We start from the raw sequence: 22,883 nt of genomic DNA, 5'->3' as shown, positions 1-22,883 counted from the left end.
CACTCCGGCAGCCAAACAACGACATTTCGTTGCCAGATCGTGTTTTTGTGCAACGACAATAAAGAAAGTCTAAAACTAATGTTTCTGTTCAGGAATGCAGGTATAACTATAATTCAACATCCTAATCAAGAAATTATAATGTGCTTCACTGTTTTTTGATAATAATTCTATTTTAACATGAAAAACATCCTTTCGGTTGAAGAGTTTCTTCGTTCTGGTGAACTAACCGCGACAGAAACATAAACTATTGCTGTGGTCATTAGCATTGCTGTTAATTTAGGTCAGCTGTGGTGTAAACCTCACATGGGCTGGTGGTCTATCTCACACTGTGCATTTATACGGCGGAGCTGTGGTGAGCAGGGAGGGGTGAGAGGAGAACGCCGAAGACCTCATACATCTGAGGAAGTAACGCTTTAGAGTCACATCGAGGCCATTTCAAGGCGAGTCAGCTCTGAACATGTAACTGACACACAGGATGAGTCTTTATGGTTCAATCAGCGACCACAGAGGAATCTTTAGAAGCTGCTGGTGACACAGCCACAGAGCCGCCTCAGAACCTCAGCCACAGACGGGCCGAGCAGAGCCGTACCCCTGTGGGACATTTTATCCAGAGACACATGAAAAGCACATGCGTACGTAACCGATGCTGTCCTGTAGTAGAAGGAGGTGAAGGGCTGCTAGATTCACATGTAGACCTGAGATGATGACCTCAGAGGATGACTTCAGGGATTTGTTTGTGTATTTCTGTAGAGTTCAGGGACTTGAAGCTTCAGAGACAAACAGATTCTGACTCTCTGCCACAGAAGTTCTCAGTCCTGCACCTCTAATAACGTAACTTGTTGTTTTCTCATCATTATTAGAACCAAAACCACTTGAATGCAGCAGAGTTTTAGTTTTAGAAAATCTGAGACCTTCCAGTGACAAAATGTGACGGCTGATGATTTTTCTGGGTGTCTGACTGACTGACTGTAGGAGTAACTGCTGCACGCTGCAAGGCCGAAGCCTCTGAACACACACAGACAGTAAACGTCACCTCTGTCAATAACAAGACTGATGTGTATTTGTTCAGTCTGTTCAACGCCTTTGGGAACCTTTAGAACAAAGCAGAAATGGACAATAACATCTGTGCCTCCTTATGGTAATAATATGAAGAACACATGATCTCTTCTGGACCATAAACAGCAGCAGTGTTCCCTTTATCACCAACCTAACAGCAGAAACACCTGCCAGGAGCGTCTCCTGGAGAAGGTTCTGTACAAGACATCCTGCTGACTGGTGCTGAGGACCAGTTACAGAAACTAACTGCAAATTTTCCTACACCACTGACAGACTTCATGCATCACTACGGCAACGACAAGCATGTCCCACATGTGTCCGTCACTGTTTAGCGCCCCCTGGAAACATTTCTACTGGAGTTTGTGCTATTTGCAGCATTTCTGTGTTTAATGTCTTTGCAGTTCTTTCCTGTATTCGCAGTATTTTCTTCCACCTGCTGAATGTTTGCTGCCAAATCGTTTAAGACGTGTTTTTTAATTTCTTCGTCTTTTAGCTATTTGCGTGTTTCCTCAAGCTGCAGCGCGTTGACTTCTGGTAGCTACCGTCACCAAACAGAGGAAAAGCATTTCTTGCACCTTCACCTCAAACCTTCTGTTGAAGTTTGGAACCTGCTGGAAGACAACGTCTCTGTTCCTGCGGTTTTCTAGCTAAAGCACAGTGAAATATCTGTACGTGTTCCTCAGCTGCTGCTTCGCCTCCTCTAAGGGGAGCGCTGAAGGCCGGCGAGGAGTGATCCGCATTAGAGTCAGACAGTTTTCCACCACTCTGAGTGATTAAAGAAATCAGTGGAAGAAATGCACCCTGGGAGGAAGAGGTCACTGTGCCAGCACATCAATTCCCAGAAAAATGCGCTGACCACGCAGAGGTGAAAGAACAACCCAGCCGAGGCCGTGAACAGATCCACTCCTCCCCACCGATTCGTGACCAAACCCAAACCACTCCGACCCGGTGAGTCGTTTCCATTCCCTGCGACAGGACAGGAAACCCGCCTCTCATTTGTGCTGCTGGAACATGCGAGCTGCACCATTAGAGCTCCACGGTTTCATTTAGTACGACAGCATGTGACCGTGTGTCCCAGAGTCAACCAATATTATGAAACAGAGCCTGCATTTCCCAATATGACTCAACACGCTGGCGTTCGTGTTTGTCTGACAAGAGGATGTGAAAGAATCTGTCAGCCACCCACTTACCCACACAAGCACAATACATAATACACACTTTAACACTTATCATAAACTTACAACCTACTGACACGTCATGCACTTACACAGGAGACACATGCAGCAGCAGTGGTGGATGTAGATCAGTTATTGTACCTAATTAAAAAGCTTCTGTTTCATTTATGCCACTTCATTTCAGAGACAAATATACTTTTTACTAAGAAATCTTTTATCAAATTCTACTGCAGTTATAGATCAAACTGCTCTTTAATGCATCAGTAGGAATACAAACCCCTGTGAAGGAGGCCGTTCCACTTTACCTGTTCATACTTGGAGTGCATTTTCCTCATACTTACACACTTTTGCAGTTATTAATGTTGGACTTTTCCCTGTATTGGGCTTTTTGATTCCGTGTACTGCTACTGAATACGTTACACTTCATCACTATGGTGCAAAAAAATCCTATAAGATGCAGACATAAAGCTGCACGCCTCGTTGGTGTGCAATGTATGCAATATGCAGTGATGCAGTACAACCAGAAACGTGAGCAGAACAGTCCAGCCTCTGTCGGCTGCTTTCTACCTCCTCATGGTGTGCATGTTGACATCACTGAGCCCTGATGCTTTATGCACATTCCTCAGCGCAGCATTAAGTGCATGCATCAGTGCAGATTTGACTTTTCAGCCATGAACACAGCACACTGAACCACCAGGAGCCAGGTAGTCCAGCAGATACACCAGAAGCTGAGATGGAGGTTGATTGAGACATACAGACATGTTGATCTGAGCAGACGAACCAGAAAGCAGCCGGGAGTTAACAGAGATGCGGTTTTCTACTGAGCAGGACGATGAGCGAGCGTGACATGGAGCAGCAGATTATGACGACGGACGGACAGACAGGCGTCACACAAAGCCTCAGATCTGCCCGTACCTGGGTGCAGGTTAATCTTGAATGCGGTCAAGACAGCAGGACCATCTTTAAAGGACAGACAGATAGACACAGGTTAGGATGTGGTATTAGATCAGGAGGAGTAAACATGCAGTTATTCAGTACTGAGGCCATCTTGCTGGTGTAGTAGAACCCAGGGCCTGCTCAGAAACATCTAACAGAGGAAACAAACAGCCTGGAAGCTCTGCAGGCCATCGTCTCACTGATTGCAATCAGAGCAGTTCTTTATCTGTGGTGGGTCGTGCACAGGAGCTGCTGCTGACTTGAAACCAAAGCAGTGTGTTTGATTCAGTAACAACCAAATAGTTTTTTACTGTGACTCAGGCGCGCTGTGTGGGCGTCTGCTGTTCGAACAAGGCAGCTCTGGTGTGGCGCTCCCACCAGGCTCACACACAGCCAGACTGCCCTTCGTACTCCAAACAAATGCATCTATTTTTTCACTTGATTACGAACTCCTCAGAGAGTCTTGCACTCCAGCGAATGCAGACTAGCTAACCACAGCACCACATTACGACAACACAAACCTCCTCTCGAGGGACGTGATGCGAACGCGCCACAGATCTGTTGCAGTTTCTGTCGAGGCAGGAGCTTTTTCTGAAATGCCAGATTGGCGAGAAACAAAAGGCCTGACTGAATATGAAATATGAATGAGATAAACACTGGTGTGTAGCGGCTCACGCTGCCAGACCGTCCTGATGGCTGCAGTCGGTGAGTGTTTCGTGCACTCTCGTGTAAAATGGAAAAGCACTAAACTGAACTGTAAAACTTGAAAACCCGTCTGACAGCCAGCGGGCCTGGTAGCGGAGCATCATGGTGCACACCGGCTTACAGTGAAACCACAACATCCTGAGCTGGAACCCGGCCCCGGGTCCTCAATGACAGAACATCCTCTCTATCGTTCGCCCCACATTTCCTGTCAAGTCTGCTTATTATATTCAAAAGGGGGAAAATTCTGGCTGTCCAACATGAATCTCGTTATCGTTATAAGACATGCGCTGGAAACGTGACTACACATGTAGAATAACACCAGCAGCACCTGATAACGGCGGCTCAGCCTCCATGGGGCATGAACATGAAGGATGAAGCAGCTGAGATCCTCTTTTGTTCTCAGTAAGCAGCGTCTCAGCAGTGAGATGTGTTTCCATGTTTACACCGGGCCTCGGATTGTCAGCAGGAATATATATTTATTTTCTTATCGGCAGGACATTGTTGACCTGAACGGGAGATTTCCTGACAATCCCCGGAAGGCTGCGAGTGTGCCAAAAGGCCACAAACACAGGAGGTCAGGCGCAGGACAAAGGGGATAACGCATTATCTTCTAAAGACACAACATGAAATACCACGTTTGACGTCTCTGACAGTCTGCTGGGGAGGCACGAGAGGAACAGAAGTTTCTAAGGAATTCTGGTTGATGCAGATTAGGACACAGAGAAGCTTTTTTTTTTGCTTGGATGTTGTGCAGCCTTCAGACCACGTGTTTGGTTTGATATCATTCAGACAGAGATGGCAGGAGGCTGGTTTGTTCTGTCCCATAATCATATAGGCAGCATTTACTACAGGATACAACAGATCCAGGTCCTGCAGGCGCCGCTGTCCCATAAAACCCCCCATACGTCCAGCAGAGTTTAATAAAGAGTGTTTGCTTTAATCTACTCGTGGTAACACATCTGAAGGTAAACAGGTCGCGACAGAGGGGAGCCGTATGGCAGCTGCTAGCTAAACAGAAAATATGTTTCCAGGTCTGAAGCTTGTCCTGGCAGCTCTCCCACTTTCACTGTAGCTGTCCTCCGGTTAGCTGGGAGGAAATCTTGCTCCGTGTCTGATTTAGTATCATGCCTCCCATCAAAAGGGCTAATGCAATTACATAGCCTGTTTCCATAGCAACTCTTTGGCTCTGCTTCACCTCTGACGGGAAGATGACTTCATCGGCCGGACTGCAGACGGCAAAGTGAGTTCACCTTAAAAGGAGGCAAAGCCCTACAAACACTGAATAATCACGATTAAAGGCGCTGAACAGACGATGAGACTCGTTTCACCGAAGAAGAAAAAAACTGACAAAGAATTACAGAAAATCTTTAAGTCCAGTGATTTACAGAACGAAGACGACCGGTTCATATTAATACCTGAGTGGTGTTTGCACAGTCGCAGATCGTGACTCATACGGATCCATAAATCAGGTTCTGGGCGGTTCTGGTGAGGTAACACACTGGAACCACGTATAGATCAAAGTGAGGACGGGCCTGTCCGCTCCTTTCTGTGTTCTCTTTCACATGTCCTGATAAGAGCCTGAACAAAGGCTTCGGAGAGCAACAACAGTGTTTTAATGTGCAGCTCAGCCCAGATAAGCAGCCGGGTCTCTTTATTAACCCGCTAATTAACACAATAAAGAGCGCTGAGGCCCTGATGGAGAAGGGTTTGATCCACATTTCATTGTGGTCACTCAGTTCACTTTGTTTGGACCTGAACTGATTCGTCTTCCTTGTTTTTCGTTTCCTTCCATGATCGCTGGGTGATGCAGAGTTCTGTTGGCTAAACACGCAGCGAGTTGGACCGTGATGGAAGTGAGCCTGTTTGTTATTGTGTCAAACACAGATTTCACTTTCACTTGTGCAGAAACACGTTTATCCCGTCAACGCACGGACGGATCTTTAAAATAACTCTCAGTTACAAAGAAAACATAAAGTCCAGCGCTCACGGTGGTTTTCTGTAAAAGAACCAGATAACTGCTCAAGAGGGTGAGAAGCTTGAATGACTTTTCAGACAGAAGTTCTTCTTCTTCCTGTTTAAGGCCCTAAAAAGTGTGACATCAACTTCATTCATTCTAATTGTTTAGAGAGTTTAAAGACATAATATCACCTCAAAGCTCTGCCGTAAATCACAGACGTGTCATCATCAGGACTAATCCATTCATTCTCTGAGGCATCTTCTGTAAAACGCTCTCATCAGCGGAGCACCAGACTGTTTCTATGAATCTGAGCCGTGTTGTGTTTGGACACGCTGAGGTCAGAGCGTGTGGTCGGTCAATACGTGTCATTCACTTAATGCCTCCTCCAGTCTGTGTGCACTGTATGGATGAGGGATTCTCTTGGAAACCAGAACGTCTCCTGATCATTTCAGTTCCTGGACTTGTTCTGTGCCTCAGCTGGTTCTGAAAATAAAGAGAAGTTGACCTCTGCTGCTGTGAGTATTCGGTTTAGTCGTGGATAAGACATGGATGGTGTAAACCTGGATGCAGCTCTCCATCAGATCCAGACGTGAGCACACAGCCTCGGTGCTGCTGCAGCCGATCCTCCATCACCGTGCATCACACCCATCTGCTGCTTTGGAAGCTGGTGACAAACTAAAACCAAACCCAGGTTCCTGCTTCATGCATCGTTCATGAGATCTTAGAGAAGACGCTCTAACTACAGACAGGACCGTTTCCATGCCTCCATTCTCCGTTTCCGCTCTATTGAACTCCAGATTTAAGAAATTTCAGCTATTTTGGAGGAAACAACGGCGTCTTTGTTGTGTGACATGAACAAGACCTCCTGATGCGACTGACTTGTGCTGCAAGTCAAATATAAACTGATTTGTGTCCCATGGCTGCACTCTGTGTGCAGGAACACCTCCTGAGCAGAGGGATCTTCACCACCAGCTGTTCACCTTCACTCATCCTCAGACATCCCTCCACATGGAAACGACCAGAACCAGTGAACCAGTACAGTTCAGTCACACTCAGGTCCAAACCCCCAAACTGTCCAAACTGTGAACATGCTGATACCAGCAGCTCACTGTTTAGCAGAGCGCTGGTGAAGCCTGACTATCTCCCAGGAGCCCATCCCATCAGACATGGACACAGTGCACACGGGACCAGAACACGGACCTGTTTGCTCAGATGCCTCCCGCCTTTAGCTCACACTGAACCAACCGTGAAGATGCTGCTGGACTCCCTGGAGGACAATCTGCCACAGAGATAGTATCTGGAGGTGTTTTTCTAATTAAACCAGATCCAAGAAAACAGCGACCAGCAGAAGGTAAATGTTTGCCAGCGTGGCGCCGGCCCACTTTGAGGGGCATTCCTGTGATGCTGGACTACACAGCTCCTCAGCACCCAGCAGGTCTGGCTGGTCTGCTGGTCTGCTGGCTGGTCAGGGGATCACTACCCAGAGACACAACACATGGAAGTGAACCATCATGAGCAGCATGAAGCTGCTTTGCTCCAAGCTCTGACACCAGCATGAGAACAAAACTTTGACACTATGTGGGCTCGGTCCACCTCAGTTCTCCTCTCTCCTGTGGATGAAGTGGATTCTAATTGCAGGTTTTTATTTCATTGTCGCCTAAACGTGGTTGTAATTGTGTTATTGGAGGATGTCCAGAGGAGCCGGTTCTAATTGTATCACCAGCTCAGAGGGATCAGCACCACACTGACTGAGCTGGGCTGCTCCTCCAGACCAGTCCTCCCAGCAGCCCTCTGGTGGGAACAAAAGCCAACGTTTATGAGAAGATTCCAGGTTTCCTACCTGCGACCTGAGAGTCTGAGGCGCTCTGCAGCTCGATCAAAGTTTCATCCTTCGTCTTCCCGGTGATCCGTCTCATCGCGGCCGCGGTGTGTTTGTGAAGGCTTCAGCTTCTCACTGAGGATGTCTGTCTGTCTGTCTGCTGTCTGTCTGTCTGTCCACCAGCGATCCAACATCCGCCGATCACACGCTGGAATCAATCAGTCCGATCAGTTTGTGGCAGATGGATCATACTGTACATTAGAGCCCATTCCAGTGAAGCTGTACCCTGCTGGGCTCCGACACAACCCGAGGACGGCAGGCAGCATAAAGGGGAGTGGCACGGAGGATTTTAGTCGGCAGAGAGCCCGAGTGAGCCTCAGACACACACACACACACACACACACACACAGACAGACAGACACACAGACAGACAGACAGACAGGTGAGGTTGTACCTGGAGCTCAGCAGGTCGTGTGTCCACGACACCAAAACCCTCTGACTCTAAAACATTAATGACATCATGTTAGCAGACTGAGAGAGAGACAGAAGGCTTCTAACTCAGTTCACTATAGTCTGCTGGTTTATTGGTTTATTGGCTGTAATATCAGCAATACTGCCAAAGAGGAAGTTTTATTTAAGTAGGATTTTTTTATTTTTGCTTTTTAAATGAATAATCAGGATCAGAATCAGATTTATTGGCAGGTAGAGGTTACACAATACCAGGAATTAGTTCTGGTGGGTTGGTGCAACAATAAATACGGAGTAAGGTACAAGATAAAAATATAAAAACAGGTTAAAAAAATAAATAAAAATAACTAAAAATAAAAGTAACTAATGGTGCAAAGTAGAAGCAGAACATGTTGTGGAGTGAAGAAGATACGATAAGATAAAAGATATATATATAAGTAAAAATAAAGAAATACTTCTTTGAAAATGCTGCTTAAATCTGAACTAATCATGATGTAGGAATAAATGCAGCGCCTAATAGAATATAAGGATGTCAGTGTGGTACATGACCATGAATAAAAATAAGGAAGCTCGAATAGAAAAGTAGGAAGTGATGCGACGCTGATCCTGAAGCAGTAAAGTAATATTACTACACATGATACTGACATTATGCACATCAAAATGAAACACTGCCCCTGAAAAGAGGATAAAAAACAAAACGCTTGTGAGTCTCTGATTTGTACAACATGCTGTCATCACGTTATGGGACACGTATGTTCTATCTGCGTCTCCCTCATCATGACATGAGCTCACACACTGCCTCCGTTCCTCACTCTCACTACGATACAGAATCTGTTCCTTTATGCTGCCGTCGACTTCTGTAAAGTCTGCATTAAGAAATCAAAGTTTTGAAAGGTTGCCTGTATTCTGTTGTTGTATTCTTCACCTGTCTCCTCACCTGTCCTGCAGTGTCTCCTCCTTCTGTGGCCTCCAGCAGGTCTGGTGTCGTCTTTCCTCTGTGCTTGGACAGAGTCTGTGTTTGATCAGGATCTGTCTCTGCTTTGCATCCATGACAGCAGACAGATGTTCTACCAGTTAGTATTCATGGTTTGGGGCCAGATAACACTGATGAGCTTTATAATGTCCCATAAAGGCGCCTGTCATCTGTGTGAACATGTCATTTATTCTGATCAGCGGCTGAGGAGGATTTTAAGTTGGTCATCCTCTTATTATTATTATTTTAATTCTACTTAATCAACTGAAATTCTTTCCTTTTAGTTTTCTCAGGGTGTCTTTGAGCTGCACCTTCTCTGATGCTTTGGCGCTTGTTGTTCACCTGATTTTCATATTGTCTGATAAAGCACTTTAAATTGAAACTTGCAAATTGAATTGAAGGAGAGCGTGATAGAGAGGGAGAGCGTATGGATTCCAGAGAGGCGTGAGTCACGTTGATCTGCTGAGTCAGCTGTCGGAAATAGTCCAGCGCTGAGCTACACCTGCACTGAAGTGGAGCAGGTCACCTGTAGGATCACAGGTAAGAGGAGAAACCAAACATCGACAGCAAGGCTAGATTCTTCTCATGATGAGGACATCTTGTGGCCGTTTCCGGTATTTCACACATGCAGAATCTTTGCATGTGTTCTGTTTGATACCATCTGGATTCAAAGGCTTTGCTGTCATGTGCTCAGACAACAAGGTGTCAGTGCAGTGTTGATTCAGCACATCATTCAGACACACTGATCATCTACACAGAGAGGTAACAAATACGAAAATATAAAAACTGTGCAAGAGGTCGTCTACAGAAGAACTGCTGTGAAATGGTTCATCAGTTCCTTTGCCTGAGGACAGAAAGCGTCCTTGAACCCTGAGGTTCTGCATTTCAGCCTCCTGAAGCATCTGCCAGACAGCAGGAGTGTGAGGAGGTGGTGCTGTGGGTGGCTTGTTGTTGTTGTTGTTGTTGTTGTTGTTGTTGTTGTTACCGGTGCTTCTGGAGACTCTCTGCTGGTGAGTGTCCTGTAGAAATGAGAGGACGTACGTGTGATGTGTCGGCTGACCTGATCGCTCTGCAGGCGGGCGCTGAGTCCCGTCCCACAGCGTTAGGCCACCAGTGAGGATGGTCTGAACTGGGCACCAGTAGGAGCTGCACGGGAGCGATGTGACGGTCGACAGTTCTTCAGCCTCCTCATGAAGCCTCCTGGTCGGCTGGGTGATGTGGAGGGTCCAGGTGGAGTCCTCCCTGATGGAGGACTTGGAGGTGCTGACTGGTAAACAACCAGTCGTGGTGTTGACGGCGTCTTTCCTTTCTCAGGTTCACTTTCTTGGTCCATTAAGGGTCCAGCTGTTGTTTCTGGTTCCTGCAGTAGGCAGTCCATCACTGCTTCTGATGTGGTTCACAGTTTGAAGATTCTCATTTGTCGCAGCACGGTCGTGGGTGTAGAGTGGGAACAGCATGGGACCCAGTACACGACCCTGAGGGGTGCCAGCGTTCAGCACAAGAGTCCTGGAAGTTCTGTTTCTGATCCAGATGAGTGTCGGTGTGATGAGACAGCAAACAAGTTTGATTTCATACATTTCAAAGCAGAAATTTGGTTCCACTTTCCAATAAGTCCTGCACATTCTCAGGCGACTGATTCATACGCTGCCAGTGTTTCTGTTACTTTCTGACTTCTAATCACTCGCTGCTGAATCTGACTCGTAGCTGCTCAGTTGTCTTTCACCGTCTACTGTCTGCTGAACTGCGACACTTTTTAAATCTAGATGTTAACGTTTTACACTTAAACACAAAGTCAGATTTCCCAAACGTGGCAGTAAAACAGATTTCTGATAAACCGGTTTAGAATTTCTTGACCAGGGTTTTATTAATGGTTGTGATTAATGCCGTTGATTTAACACCTAAAAACTCGTCTCTGTGCATCAGAACTACAGATTTAGAATTAGTTTAACCTTAAAATGAATCAGTCCTGTGCCACTGCCTCCTCTGCAGATCTATGAAGTTCCTGCTCGCTCTCCAACAAGCCTCCCGACTCGCTGCACCGGGAGCACACCAGCTTCACTCTATCGAACACTGAGATGCTGCTGCACCACAAAAAGGCAAAAAGTTCTAAACTGAAGCTGATTCTGAATAATGATGCAGTCCCAGCCCAGAAGTTAATGACAGGTTCTTCAGAGTTATGTATGAAAACCAGGAAGTCACAGTCTGTGTTTAGGATCGTCATCAGTGCAGCAGCTTCAAGACACAAGATGTCATGTGATGCCTCATTTTGCTCATGATATGTCTTTCAGCATATAAAACACCACATGAAAATGTTATAGGCAAAGAAAAACACAAGAAGAGGTTTAAATGATGCCCCGTAGATGAGTTATAAATTATTATTAAATACAATAGTCAGAGTTGCCAGGTTTGGATCGGGTCAGTCTTGTTCTTCTGCATGCAGCATCGAGAAAGCAGGAAGCAAGCAGGTTCCTCATTCAGACAAACAGATTTTAAAAATCACAGAAGAAAAGAAACATAATCATGAAAGTGTCACATTAGAAACAATAAGAAAAATAATTAAAACTCTTTTTTAAAATGGTGCAGATGAAATGACATGTATGAGTCCATAGATCCCTGGATGGACGATCTGAGCTTCTGGCAGAACATCAGGACAACAACCTGTTTAGAAGAACACTCAACATTCAACATTTATATCATAACTCCATCAGAGGACCACGGATGTTTATACTCACAATTAAATGAGAAACTAATGACTCTTTGTTCATGGCCTTATTAGCACGTATGAGCACAGAACAAACAGTTTATTTGGTTTCTTAGCAGAACATGAGAAGCTGATGACATCATTGTTATACTTACTAATGGAATACAGCTAATCGATAAAGGACTTTGATAAATGATTCATTAATCCTACATATAAATTCTTTGTACTAAATTAGGACTGGGAATTAAAACATGTGTTCACACTACAAGCTGTGAGCTGGTGGCAGAGATCTCCTCCTGGACTCTAGATGTTCTCCTCCAGCTTATCACAGGTGTTCCTTCACACTTTAGCTACACATCGTAGATTAAAGTTTCACAACATCACTAAAGATCCTTTGAAAAAATCTCCATTATCAGCTTGAGCTTAATCTCTCTCAGCGCTGCCCTGGAGCTCCAGAACCACGCTGCATCAATTAGGCTGCAGCAGGTTAATGGGCTGGACGGCCTTCCCGGTCCGAGACGCCCCACTCAGCAGATTAAACAGATACCAGTGGCGGCTGTAATTGGTGTGCTGCCTTCAGCCAGAATCACAGCTGCTGCTTTCCAGTGATGCTGGAGCTCTCTTTATGGCTTAATGGAGGCCACAAATCCCAGAATCCCTGAATAATAAATAAGCCAGTAGCAATGATGATTGCAGAAAGCATGTAAAGTCGCCCCTATTGGTTTCATGTCTCAGAGATAACAGCAACACGCGGATCCTTAACCTGAGTGAAGGTAGGTGGTGGTGATGTAAACACAGCGTAGGATGTAAATATGATGAGTTCATATGTATGTACAAGAAGCAGAGTTACTCATTAAAATAAAATAAAATAAACAACCACGAGTGAAATAGCTGTAAGGCTGCAGGTTGCTCGGTGGTTAGCATCGTTAGCGCCTCACAGCTAGAAGGTCTCTGGTTGGCGTCCCGGTGAGGACACCCGGGATCTTCCTGCGTGGAGTCTCCATGTTCTCCCCGTGCAGCGTGGGTTCTCTCCGGGTTCTCCGGCTTCCTCCCACAGTCCAGAAACATGCTGAGGTTAATAATGTAACCACCAAATAACGCTCTGGAAACCACATGAAACCTCCTCCAGACCTCCAGTAGCTCAAAGGTGACTTCTGATGAAGTGGCAGCATCAGACCCTGGTTCCTGTAACCATGGAGACACACAGAGGAGATGTCTGTAGCTTCAGCCCTCCAGCAGGTCGTGTTCGTTTGTCTCATTACAAATCATGACCTGGAGTTTTTGGTACATTTGAGCTGTTTTCTTTTCTTTTACTTTGGTTCCTTTATTTTCTCTCTCTCCTGTTCCATGTGTGTGATGTTCAGGTTCTCCAGCAGAGCTGCCACTTGGTCTGTCCACAAACATCCATCCTTTTGTAACTCATCAGTTTGTCTTCATGTGCCAGAGAAGTCTTTTCTTTTTTATTTTCATGTTTTTGTTTAAGCCTTTCTCTGTTTGCTAACCTCTGCTCTACGTCTTTACTTTTCCTTCAGAGAGTGAAACTCTGCACCAGCAAAATCTGACAGCTACCTGCCAGCAGCTCCTGATCAAACTCAGAGACACTGACCAACCAGCTGCTGCCTCTTTGTTCCACATCTCAGCTCTTTTCATGTTTCTTCTATGTTGGGTTTCATTCCCTAGAACTTTATTTTAATTCTTTCATGTCTTTGTTTCTATTTTTCTGCTTCTTTTAATTTGTAAACCTTGTCATCTGTAGTGTTTGTTATATTTGTCTTTTTGTTGTCACGGTGAGCCGTGTTCGGTCTGTGGCTTTATCCATGTTGTCTGTTGATGCTGGTCAGCAGGTTTGACTGGACGTTACCATGGAAACCGCCTTAGCCTAAGCTACCCTAGGGTTAGTTTGTTTTTTTTTAAGACTGAACATAAACCAGTTTCTTGTTTTAGACTTAAACAGAAAGAGTCCAACACTCATTCAGTGTAAAACTGGTAAACTGGCTCCAGGACTGCTGCTCTTCTGAACCACCTCTCCTTAACATAGTGGGCCACAGTTTGGTACCGGTTCTTGTGTAAGTTGTTTGGTCGTGTCCGTTTTTACAACAACAGATCTGTGAGGAGACTAAAATGTTCCCTCGGCTGCAGGCTGGCATCGTCCTGTTTGGTGGACGGGCCGGGCCGTCGGTGGTGCTGATGCAGCTGTCACGATGTTTTAGTGACTTTGATTCACACTGAGATTGTTTGTGCATGAACTGTGAGTTTAATAGTAGGGTAAGACATCCATCCATCCATCCATCCATCCATCCATCATCTCTATACCTTAACCCTCACTAGGGTCATGGGGGGCGGAGTCTATCCCAGCTGACTCAGGGTGAAGGCAGGTTCACCTGGACAGGTAACCAGTCTATCACAGGGCTACACTTAGAGACAGACAACCAAGCACACTCACATTCACACCTACGGACAATTTACAATCACCAATTAACCTCAGCATGTCTTTGAGGTTAAGACATGATTCCAGCATGTAAACAATCTTTTATTCTATCTTTACTTTGTGATGTGCTGAAGGAGGAGGAGGACATGAAGCTGCAGGAGGTCCTTTGTGGATCTGGCTGCCAGTGTTCAGCAGCAGCGCCCTACATTAACCCCAAGTAGTACTTCTGTAAAAGGTAACTTCTTCTCTGAGTTTGTTTACCACTGGGAGCAACTTGGGGTTCAGTGTCTTGCCAAAGGACACTTAAGCGTGTGGAGGAGTCGGGGATCTAATCAGAGGCCTTGTGATTAGTGGACAAGCGGCTCCAACAGCTGAGCCACGGCGCCCACGAGGCCATCCACGGTGCTAATGGTGGTGAAACTGTCCGGGGATCCCAGAACCGCAATTACAAGATGCTGCTAAGTGATGCTGTGGACCCCCTCCTCTGCTCCAATAGATGGCTTCCTTTACTCTCTCTAACCATCATCCTCTCTGTCCAGGACGTCGCTGTAGCAGCAGCTGGACTGATGAGTCCTCTGCAGCAGTGTTTCATTTGTCAGGAACGAAGCTCACCAGCGTGATCAGAAGAACACTGACACAGGATTATCTTCAGAAGCTATCAGACGAATGGTACAAAACGGCTCATTTAGTCCACTTCTGGAAACAGTTTGTTCTTTATTTCCCAACGTGAGCGCTGGTTAATAGTGACAGTGATGGTAACAGGAACACCTCCATCAGTGAACCTGTAAAGCTAAAGCTGGATGCGACGCAGGGCCAGTCTACAGCATAACCTCAGAAATACTGATGGAGCCAATAAACAGCAGTTTGTAATTTATCACTATTATCATTTAACACAAAGTTGAACAAAAGTTTCAACACCAACATCCCATAATGCAGTTTAAAAAGTAAATAAATGGCCGTACGGCTGTGGATCACAGACGATGGATCACTTCTGTCGGTGACAGGTGACAGGTAACAGGTAACAGGTAACAGGTAACAGGTGACAGGTAACAGGTGACAGGTAACAGGTAACAGGTATGTACGGAGGGTTCCTGAGGCGTTACTGTTCAAACTCATCATCAGTGTATAAGCAGCATTTTATGTTTGTTGAGCTGGAGCTTGTTTTAATTACTTTGTACTAATTAATTGATGTCAGGTGGCTCCCCACCTATAGCGGCGGGATGCCCTCCACTGGGTCACAGAATAACCCCAGAAGGTTATGAGGCGATTAATTAGGGAAGAAAAAAGATCAGCAACCCAGAGTTGTATCCATCATCAGGACGCTGCTGACTCTGTTTTATTGTTTTATTGTTTTATGAGGTATGGGATGGTTTTTAGGTGAACGTTGTAGATGTCAGGCTCTGTGCTGGAGATGTGAACCTCACAGATACTTGGTGCATGATGAGGGGAAGCAGCCAGTCCCTTCACTTCACTGCATCTGTCTGCTGTTTAAATGTGAAAGTTCAGAACGAGCACATGCAGCCGTCACAGCAGAGAACAAAGAGGAATGAAGAGCCTCAAAACTGTCTTAATACAGATCCTGAGGAGACGTAGGATACTGAACCCTCTGTGGCAGGAATTCATGTTTTGGGGGAAATCATATTTATCATCAGCTCTCCAGGAGTGTTGTTCTCCACAACGGGAGCTGAAGCATCTGCTTTTATAGTTTGCATTGCAGCTTATACATGAAGTCTCATAAATGTACTGCAGGTAGCAAGCTGCCAGGCTTTTGTAAATCCAACAACACGAGCTTGTAATGTGCTTATGATTACATAGGTTGTTGCAGAGCTGCACGCTCTCGCCTACTAGTGGAGAACAATGCATCTGCCTTAAAGTACACTCCTAAAAGAAAGTTGAAATAAAACAAAAATACAAACAAAACATTGAGCAGACGCCTCCTTAGAGCACCTCTCCAGCCCCAGACAAGAAGTCAAACTCACCACAGCTCCTCACTTCATCGCACACATCTTGTTATATTAAGATATTTATTAGAAATAACTGAAGGTGGTGGTGTAAACTCCAAAAAGGTGTTTCACTGCCTGAGGGAGACATGATGCCACCTCCAGGTATATTCCCCTGTAGCTTATTTATGATGCACTTGTGAATATTGTCCCTTTGGTCCAATGCTCAGCTCAGCGATGGGATGACTGGTTTCCTGTTTGTAGCAGTTAATATACTTGTTAGAGTGCTGCTGACTGAGCTGAACGGTAGATGGTGAACGGTCTCAAAGTGCTTCACAGTGTTCCTCATTCACCCATTCACACACATTCATACACCACAGAGCTGCCATGCAAGCTGCTGCTGCCATCAGGAGCAACTTCAGCTTCAGTGTCTTGCCCAAGGATGCTTCCACCGTGGATCAGGGGATCGAACCGGCAACCTTACGATCAGAGGACTACCTCTGATCTTACTCTACCTGTAACTTTGGCCCTATAAAGAAAAACAACCAGGTGGCAGCTACACATGCTGTAACATGCTGAACTACGCTCCACCTGCTAGCATCCGTAGGTTAGACCGCTGACGTCTGAACTGCACCCACCGGACATTCAGTTTGTTCTGGTCTCTCCCGTGTTGTGTTTTCTGTCTGCAGTGTGCTTCAGCGTTTGGTTGTGTCTTCTCATAATTAAGCTTTTTCTTTCCTTTTTTCCCTGAATGTCAAACTGTTGAAGCTGTTTTCTCAGCTTCCTGAGCCTCAGGGCCACCGTACATTACTGTTTCTACTCATTTTAAATGTGCATTGAGCAGCAAATAGGATTCTTACAGGTCCTTTGATTCACTGTTTTGCATTTTTTAAATTAAACTTAAAGCTGAGTTAAGCAGTTTTTAAAAAATCATTTCATAAAATTTCATGTGAACATCACAGGATAGTGTTAAAAAAGAAAAAAAAGATGTCTGACAGGAAGATGGACCTCTGCTCTTCCTCTTGGCTGCGTTTTCAGGTTTTAGGAAACGTAGCCTGTGACAGAGGATTTTAAACCAGTTACAGCTTTGATCCGGTTAGTGAGAAAGTATAAAAGCAGCAGACTCCAGATCAGGATCCAGATGTGGTGGTGCAGAGGTTTAAGCTGAAGTCCTCATGCAGACCCTCACCAGCCCAAAGTCTGCATCCACTCAGACCACAATCACAGGAGTCACATGTATTGCAGCAGTATGTCTGTAGCACACAGACCTGCTGCACACCAAGTCCTCTGAGTGGACATCAGGCGGACGAGAAAGCAGCGTTTATATCAGAGCAGCATGTTTGTGGTGTTTGTGTCTGTCGTCATGAAGCAGAATCAGGGCTTCAGACAGAGAGGTTGGTGTCTGAATCCCAGCAGAAGCCACAGATGAATGTTGTTTTTTGGCTCGATGTGTGGGTGATGTGAGGGGCTTCAGATCAAGAGGAGAGCAAAATATATCCAGCTTCTGTTTGTTGCAGCACTTTGTCAAAAAGCAGCTTTGCTTTAGTGGAAGGAAACGGGCCAGAGGAGCCGAGACTAGCCCCAGATGACCTCAGTCATGTGAGTCAGTATGAAACAGGTGATAGTGTGACTGTCCTCTGTCTCTTTTTTTGGTTTTGTTGTTTTGCAGATCTAAAATATACGTGTGGTCCAGTAGGGGGCGCTCCAGTACAACTAAACTACCATGAGAGCATCAGCTTCCCTTCACTCAGTAATAAGCTTCATACTGAAGCACTGCTGCACTTTATAAGATAATATTCACACATTTTAGGAGCTACAGCAGCTGTCTCAATAGAGACACTGAATTATGCATATACACAATAAAAGGCATGTTTGATTCAAGCTTTGACTTTAAACCACCATCCAGAGCGGGCGCAGGTGTAATAAAACAGTTCAGTTGCATCATTTAGGCCTAAAGTGAGCCTCTGAGTCTCCAGTTTACTCCTCTTTGATTTAAAATTCTGTTGGATCCAGTAGTTTGTGGACATGTGTGCAGCCAGCGGTGAGTTCACTGAAGGTCCCCCATGCTGAGAGGCCACGACGGAGCTGAACAGAGGATTTGTTTAAGAAAAATCATCAGCTGGTTGATATATTTTACATCATAGAGCCCCTCCCAAGAAAAGCCAGAGCTAGAAGCCACTCTGTGATGTACAGACTGGCTCACTGCCTTCATTTATGTCACAGCTGAACATCATCTCTGAGGTTTGGAGCGTTGAGCGGCTGAAACAGCACAGCGGAGACTTTTAAACCCTGGGATGGACGTTTTCTGATTCTGAATCACTAAAAAAAAATAAAAAGAAAAGAAAGAAAAGGATAAATGAACTGATCATTAGAAAGAAACAGAAGCAGCCTGAGCACAGAGGGCCTGAACATTACCTCATAGGTTACAGCAGCTCCTGCAATCACACGGAGAACCTCAGTGACCGCTGGCTCCACCAGGGGGCGCTGCAGCACAGACAGACGGAGCTGCTTTGTTGTAGCTGAGTGTTGGAGGTGCTTCTTGTTTATTTATCACATCAGGTCCACTTGTGCTGATCCATGAGCTTTAAATAAAACCCGTCCACATGACGCAGGTGAATAATTCAGTTTCCTGTTTATTCTGATGAACTGAATGAAAACAACAACATCACGTGTTCAGAACGCTTTACGGCTGCTGCTCTTATTTAGTTGTTGTTGTTTTAAACATTAGTTTCATGATGCATTTGATCTGATCTGCTTCTGTGCAAGTAAACCACAAACTAACTGGTCTGAGTTTGATCCGCCTGGTTCTGCTGTCTGGACCCGACCAGGCTGGTATCACACCAGAGCTGTGTTGTGGCTGTTTGTGTTTTAATTCTGTTGTTGTTTACAGGCTGCCATCACCTGCTCAGGTAGAGCAAGGTGTTCCTCAGACATGCAGGAAGCATCGGGGTGCAGGTTCCTCATGCGTTCACAGGGAAGCAGCAGCAGCAGCAGCAACAACCGGCCTCTTTTGTTCCGAGAGCAGAATCACTGAGTGTGTGTGTGTGTGTGTGTGTGTGTGTGTGTGTGTGTGTGTGTGTGTGTGAGAGAGAGAGAGAGAGAGAGAGAGGGAGGGAGGGAGGGAGGGAGGGAGAGCGAGGTGAGAGAGGGGAGGCAGTCTTTGGGATACAGCGGAGTGAGGAGGAGAGAGAGTGGGATGCTGACAGACTCCTGATAGATGGTTAAAATGGCGAAAGCTGGTTCGAGCCCAGAGAGCCACCGAACTGTCGCCCTGTAGGTCGGAACATGTAGGAGCTGGAGGAGAAGAAGCTGGATATCTGCGTGTTCATCTCCTGTCCCCCTCCTTTTTTTTTTTTCCTGCTCTTGCTGAAGCAGCGCTGTCTCTTCTTCACCTCACGTTGTTCTCTATCGGAACCAAGCGCTGGACGGATTTCTGGGTTTTTTAAATGGCATCCACAAGGCGCCGCCGCCTTGTTCCGTGCTTTTTGGGAATACTCCTGAATGCTTTAATCGGTAAGTGGCGTTTATGTTGTTACCGGGATCGGAGCGGAGGAGCCGCCGGTGCTGGTGGAGGCTTTGTGGAGGTCCAGGCTGCCCGCAGCTCTCCGGAGCGCGGTGCGTGCTGCAGGCAGCGGCCACACCGGCCACTAACCCTGAACTTGGCCCCCTGCCTCTCCGGTGTGCTACCCTTTAAAGACCGGGCCGGATCTCTGCGCACTGCCTGCAGAGCTACACGCTCCTCGTTCAGAGTTCCAGCTCGTGTTTTGTGTAGAAAGTTGACGCGAACACTTCCAAATGCGCACCAAGTTCACATCCAAATAGCGCAGCAGCCCTCCCTCATGGGCGGCAGGCAGCGCTGTGATCATACATGGAAACCACGTGCAGTGGAGGCAGCAGCGGTTCTGGACTGTTGTCCAACTGTTTTGATAAGATCCCGATTAGAAGAATGTGAAGAATGCTCTGCTGAAGGCTGCTGCTGGAGGACTGAGTGTTCAGCGCTGCAGGAGCTGCGAATTTGTGCAGAAATGAAACGCATATTTATAGAAGCATCCAGGTCCGAACTCCTCAAACTGACTCCTTAAACGTGACTGAGATGGAGTTGGGTTTCACAGTCTGGAGCAGATGGAGGTCTGTGGCTGGTCAGAGCCTCCAGAGCTCCAGCGCCCTGTGGCTGGCTGCTGACTGCCCTGAGAACAGATGAACAGAGCGGGCTTATTGCCTGCTGGGGAGAATATTTGTACAGATTAAATGTCAAGACTGTCTCTCTCCTCCTTTTCACAATTTCTTTTACATCCCTTTGTCCACAGTGACAGACAGTTTCTCTCTCTATGTGGGGCCCCTTAATTCAAAGGCAGGAGAGAGTATTGAGTATTTGCAAAGCATACCACACAGGGACCCACAAAGGCCCCACTGGATCAGAAAGGCTGGTCCACAGAGCTCCATAACAGGTTCAGTCAGAGGAGTGGGAACGAAAAACAGCATCCACAACACTGCTCGGTATTTTTTAAATTCCCATCTACCCCATTAAAGACACGGAGCTCTTTCAAGTGCTTGTCGGCATCAGATATTAAATTGAGTTGAGATAAAGGTGCTTTTTATGACATTTTAAGCAGCGCTGATAAGAGCCGAAGAAGCATTAAGATGAGTATCTGCGTTACATCTCCCGCCGACCAGAGAGCTCAAAGTCTGAGCCAAAACGCAGGAGATCATTCAGGAGATCTCAGGATAAGAAAACAGAAGTTTATCAGAGGGTAATAGTTTGCTTTGAACTCATCGTCTTGTCAATGTGAAGCTGAAGCATGAAAGAGAAAAGAGCCGAGGACTTTCACTGCTGCTCAGCTTTCTGCCTACGAAGAGGTTTCATTTATGTGAAAGTTTAATTGCTGCATGAGGATTAAGACTGTTGGGATCTAAGATCTGAACTGTGCAACAGCTCCCCTGCTTCCATCCCAACTCGGTGATGGTTTCTCAGCGTGCTTGTGTTGCCTTTCTGCTGCTGTAGCTTCTGTACAGCAGTAAATACCAGAACACTTTAAACTGCATTCTCATTAATGAGCATGGGCATTAAGGTAGCCAGAAAACAGCAGTATTGATTAATAATTTATCAAGCGGTACCCTATAGGAGGGAATGCAAGTATCGATGATGCATGCATAATCCTCCCCCTGGAAACACAACAAACGTCGCTTTTTAGCCAGAAATGATAGGCTTTATAAAAAAAGGAAGAAAAAAGAAAAGAACGTGAGCTGCTCTGTGTTTGCCCGTTTTAATGACTCATTTATACGCAGGGCTCTCTGCTGTTTGCTCTTACACTTGATCAAAGTGCAAATATAGGACTTTTGCTGAGCGACCGTCTTAAAGGAACACTCACATTGTTCACATTATGTCTCTTCCTATATAATGCTCACACTCAACAAAGGCTACATGCATCGTTTGCTTTGAAGTGGAAATGCAGCTTCAGCTGTTCACCTGCAGCCCGGTGCAGGTAGAAATGAGCAGATTAACCCACGAGTCCTGTCCATACGCAGAACAATGTCAGACATTTTAAACAAAGCCAGCATAATTCTGTGCACATATTTCGTTAGTTTTTAAAAGTCTGTCGGTCATTGTTGTAGTCGTGAATCAGCCAAAGAGCTGCAACAGGAACCTGAGAAAACAAGTGATAAAGCATTAAAAGCTGCTTTAGCTGTGTGATTTCATCCTCTTCCTATGTCAGTGCATCTTATTGTCCCTCCAGGACTGTACTCAGCTCCAAAGCATTACTGTTATAATGCTACCGTGTGATATGATGCAGAGGACTTGTGTCAGTAGCCCATTACATCCTCACCCTGCCGCCCCCAACAAGCCTGTACTGTGTCCTAAGCTCACTTAGCTCTGTCATTGGTGCTTGTGCCTGCTAACTACATCTGTCTGCCCAAAGCTGGTGTGTCATCCCCAGTTTACTGTTGCAGCAGTAAACCTTTGTGCCAGCTCGCCACACTTATCTGTCAATAGTTAGTAAGCCAGAGCATGAGCCACACTTAGCCGACACTCGGCTCTGGTCTTACGGGGTAATCCTACCAGCTAGTGTCTGTTTCCTCTGCGTGAAACCAGCATGGAGATGTGTATGCGTCCGTCCGTCTGTCTCCTTATCTAACCATGAAAATCCACGCCTGGACAGAGTCGTGTCTGTGAACATGTGTTGTCCGTGGATAGGCGTGTTCTGTTGGCACCGCGTCCTACAGCTGTGCTCTGCCTCTGCAGCTCCCTGGATGCTCAGCATTCACACATCACCTCAACCTGAAGCTCTGAATTGCATTAACCAGTCAATCTGGCGACATGCTTTATTCATTAGGAAAGAAAAAGGCCAAGAACTTCACATTGGTGCAGCTAATGGAAGCAACTCTGATTACTTGAACACAAAATCATTAAAGTTGTTTATTCCACTCCTAATCAATGACACCCATTGAGCACTGAACTGTTATTATCCTGTTTGCTGCAAGGCTTGATAACATTGACTGATGTCATTTGTCAGCTCTGAAGGCTGAAAACAAAAAGCCTTCGGTTTGCTTCAGTCTGTCTGCATCAGGGACGGTTGAGTGTGAAGCTCTTTGGGTTTTACATCTTCAGCTATTAGAGAGGAATTCTGTTTGCTGTGGGATTCACTGAGAATTATGCATGACTGGGACAAAACATGGGCTTCGACTCGTTCGATGTGTGGCTGCTGCCGTGGTCTCTGCTGGATCAA

At 45.9% G+C, this 22,883-nt stretch overlaps 2 protein-coding genes across 3 annotated transcripts in view; one reads left to right on the top strand and one right to left on the bottom strand.

Moving 5' to 3' along the window:
• ano5b (anoctamin 5b) overlaps nt 1-8,009 on the bottom strand; it is a 27,881-nt gene extending 19,872 nt beyond the window's left edge. Inside the window, exons 1-2 of one of the 2 annotated variants that reach the window (XM_008291451.1) lie at nt 7,670-8,009; nt 3,147-3,191 (exon numbers count right to left, since the gene is read on the bottom strand). In XM_008291451.1, coding sequence (XP_008289673.1) covers nt 3,147-3,191; nt 7,670-7,745 — 121 coding nt within the window. In that variant the 5' untranslated portion in view covers nt 7,746-8,009. The remainder of the gene's footprint in view (nt 1-3,146; nt 3,192-7,669) is intronic. The other variant, XM_008291452.1, reaches the window with a different exon arrangement.
• Nucleotides 8,010-19,514: 11,505 nt separating this feature from the next.
• The window catches only part of igdcc3 (immunoglobulin superfamily, DCC subclass, member 3), a 55,649-nt gene continuing 52,280 nt past the window's right edge, over nt 19,515-22,883 (top strand). Inside the window, exon 1 of the mRNA XM_008291450.1 lies at nt 19,515-19,671. Coding sequence (XP_008289672.1) covers nt 19,605-19,671 — 67 coding nt within the window. The 5' untranslated portion in view covers nt 19,515-19,604. The remainder of the gene's footprint in view (nt 19,672-22,883) is intronic.

The sequence above is a fragment of the Stegastes partitus genome, unplaced genomic scaffold (assembly GCF_000690725.1).
Source record: "Stegastes partitus isolate 25-593 unplaced genomic scaffold, Stegastes_partitus-1.0.2 Scaffold744, whole genome shotgun sequence".
NCBI classification, from domain to species: Eukaryota; Metazoa; Chordata; class Actinopteri; family Pomacentridae; genus Stegastes; species Stegastes partitus.
Note: the sequence above shows the minus strand (reverse complement) of the source record. Positions and strands in the feature narration are given on the sequence as shown.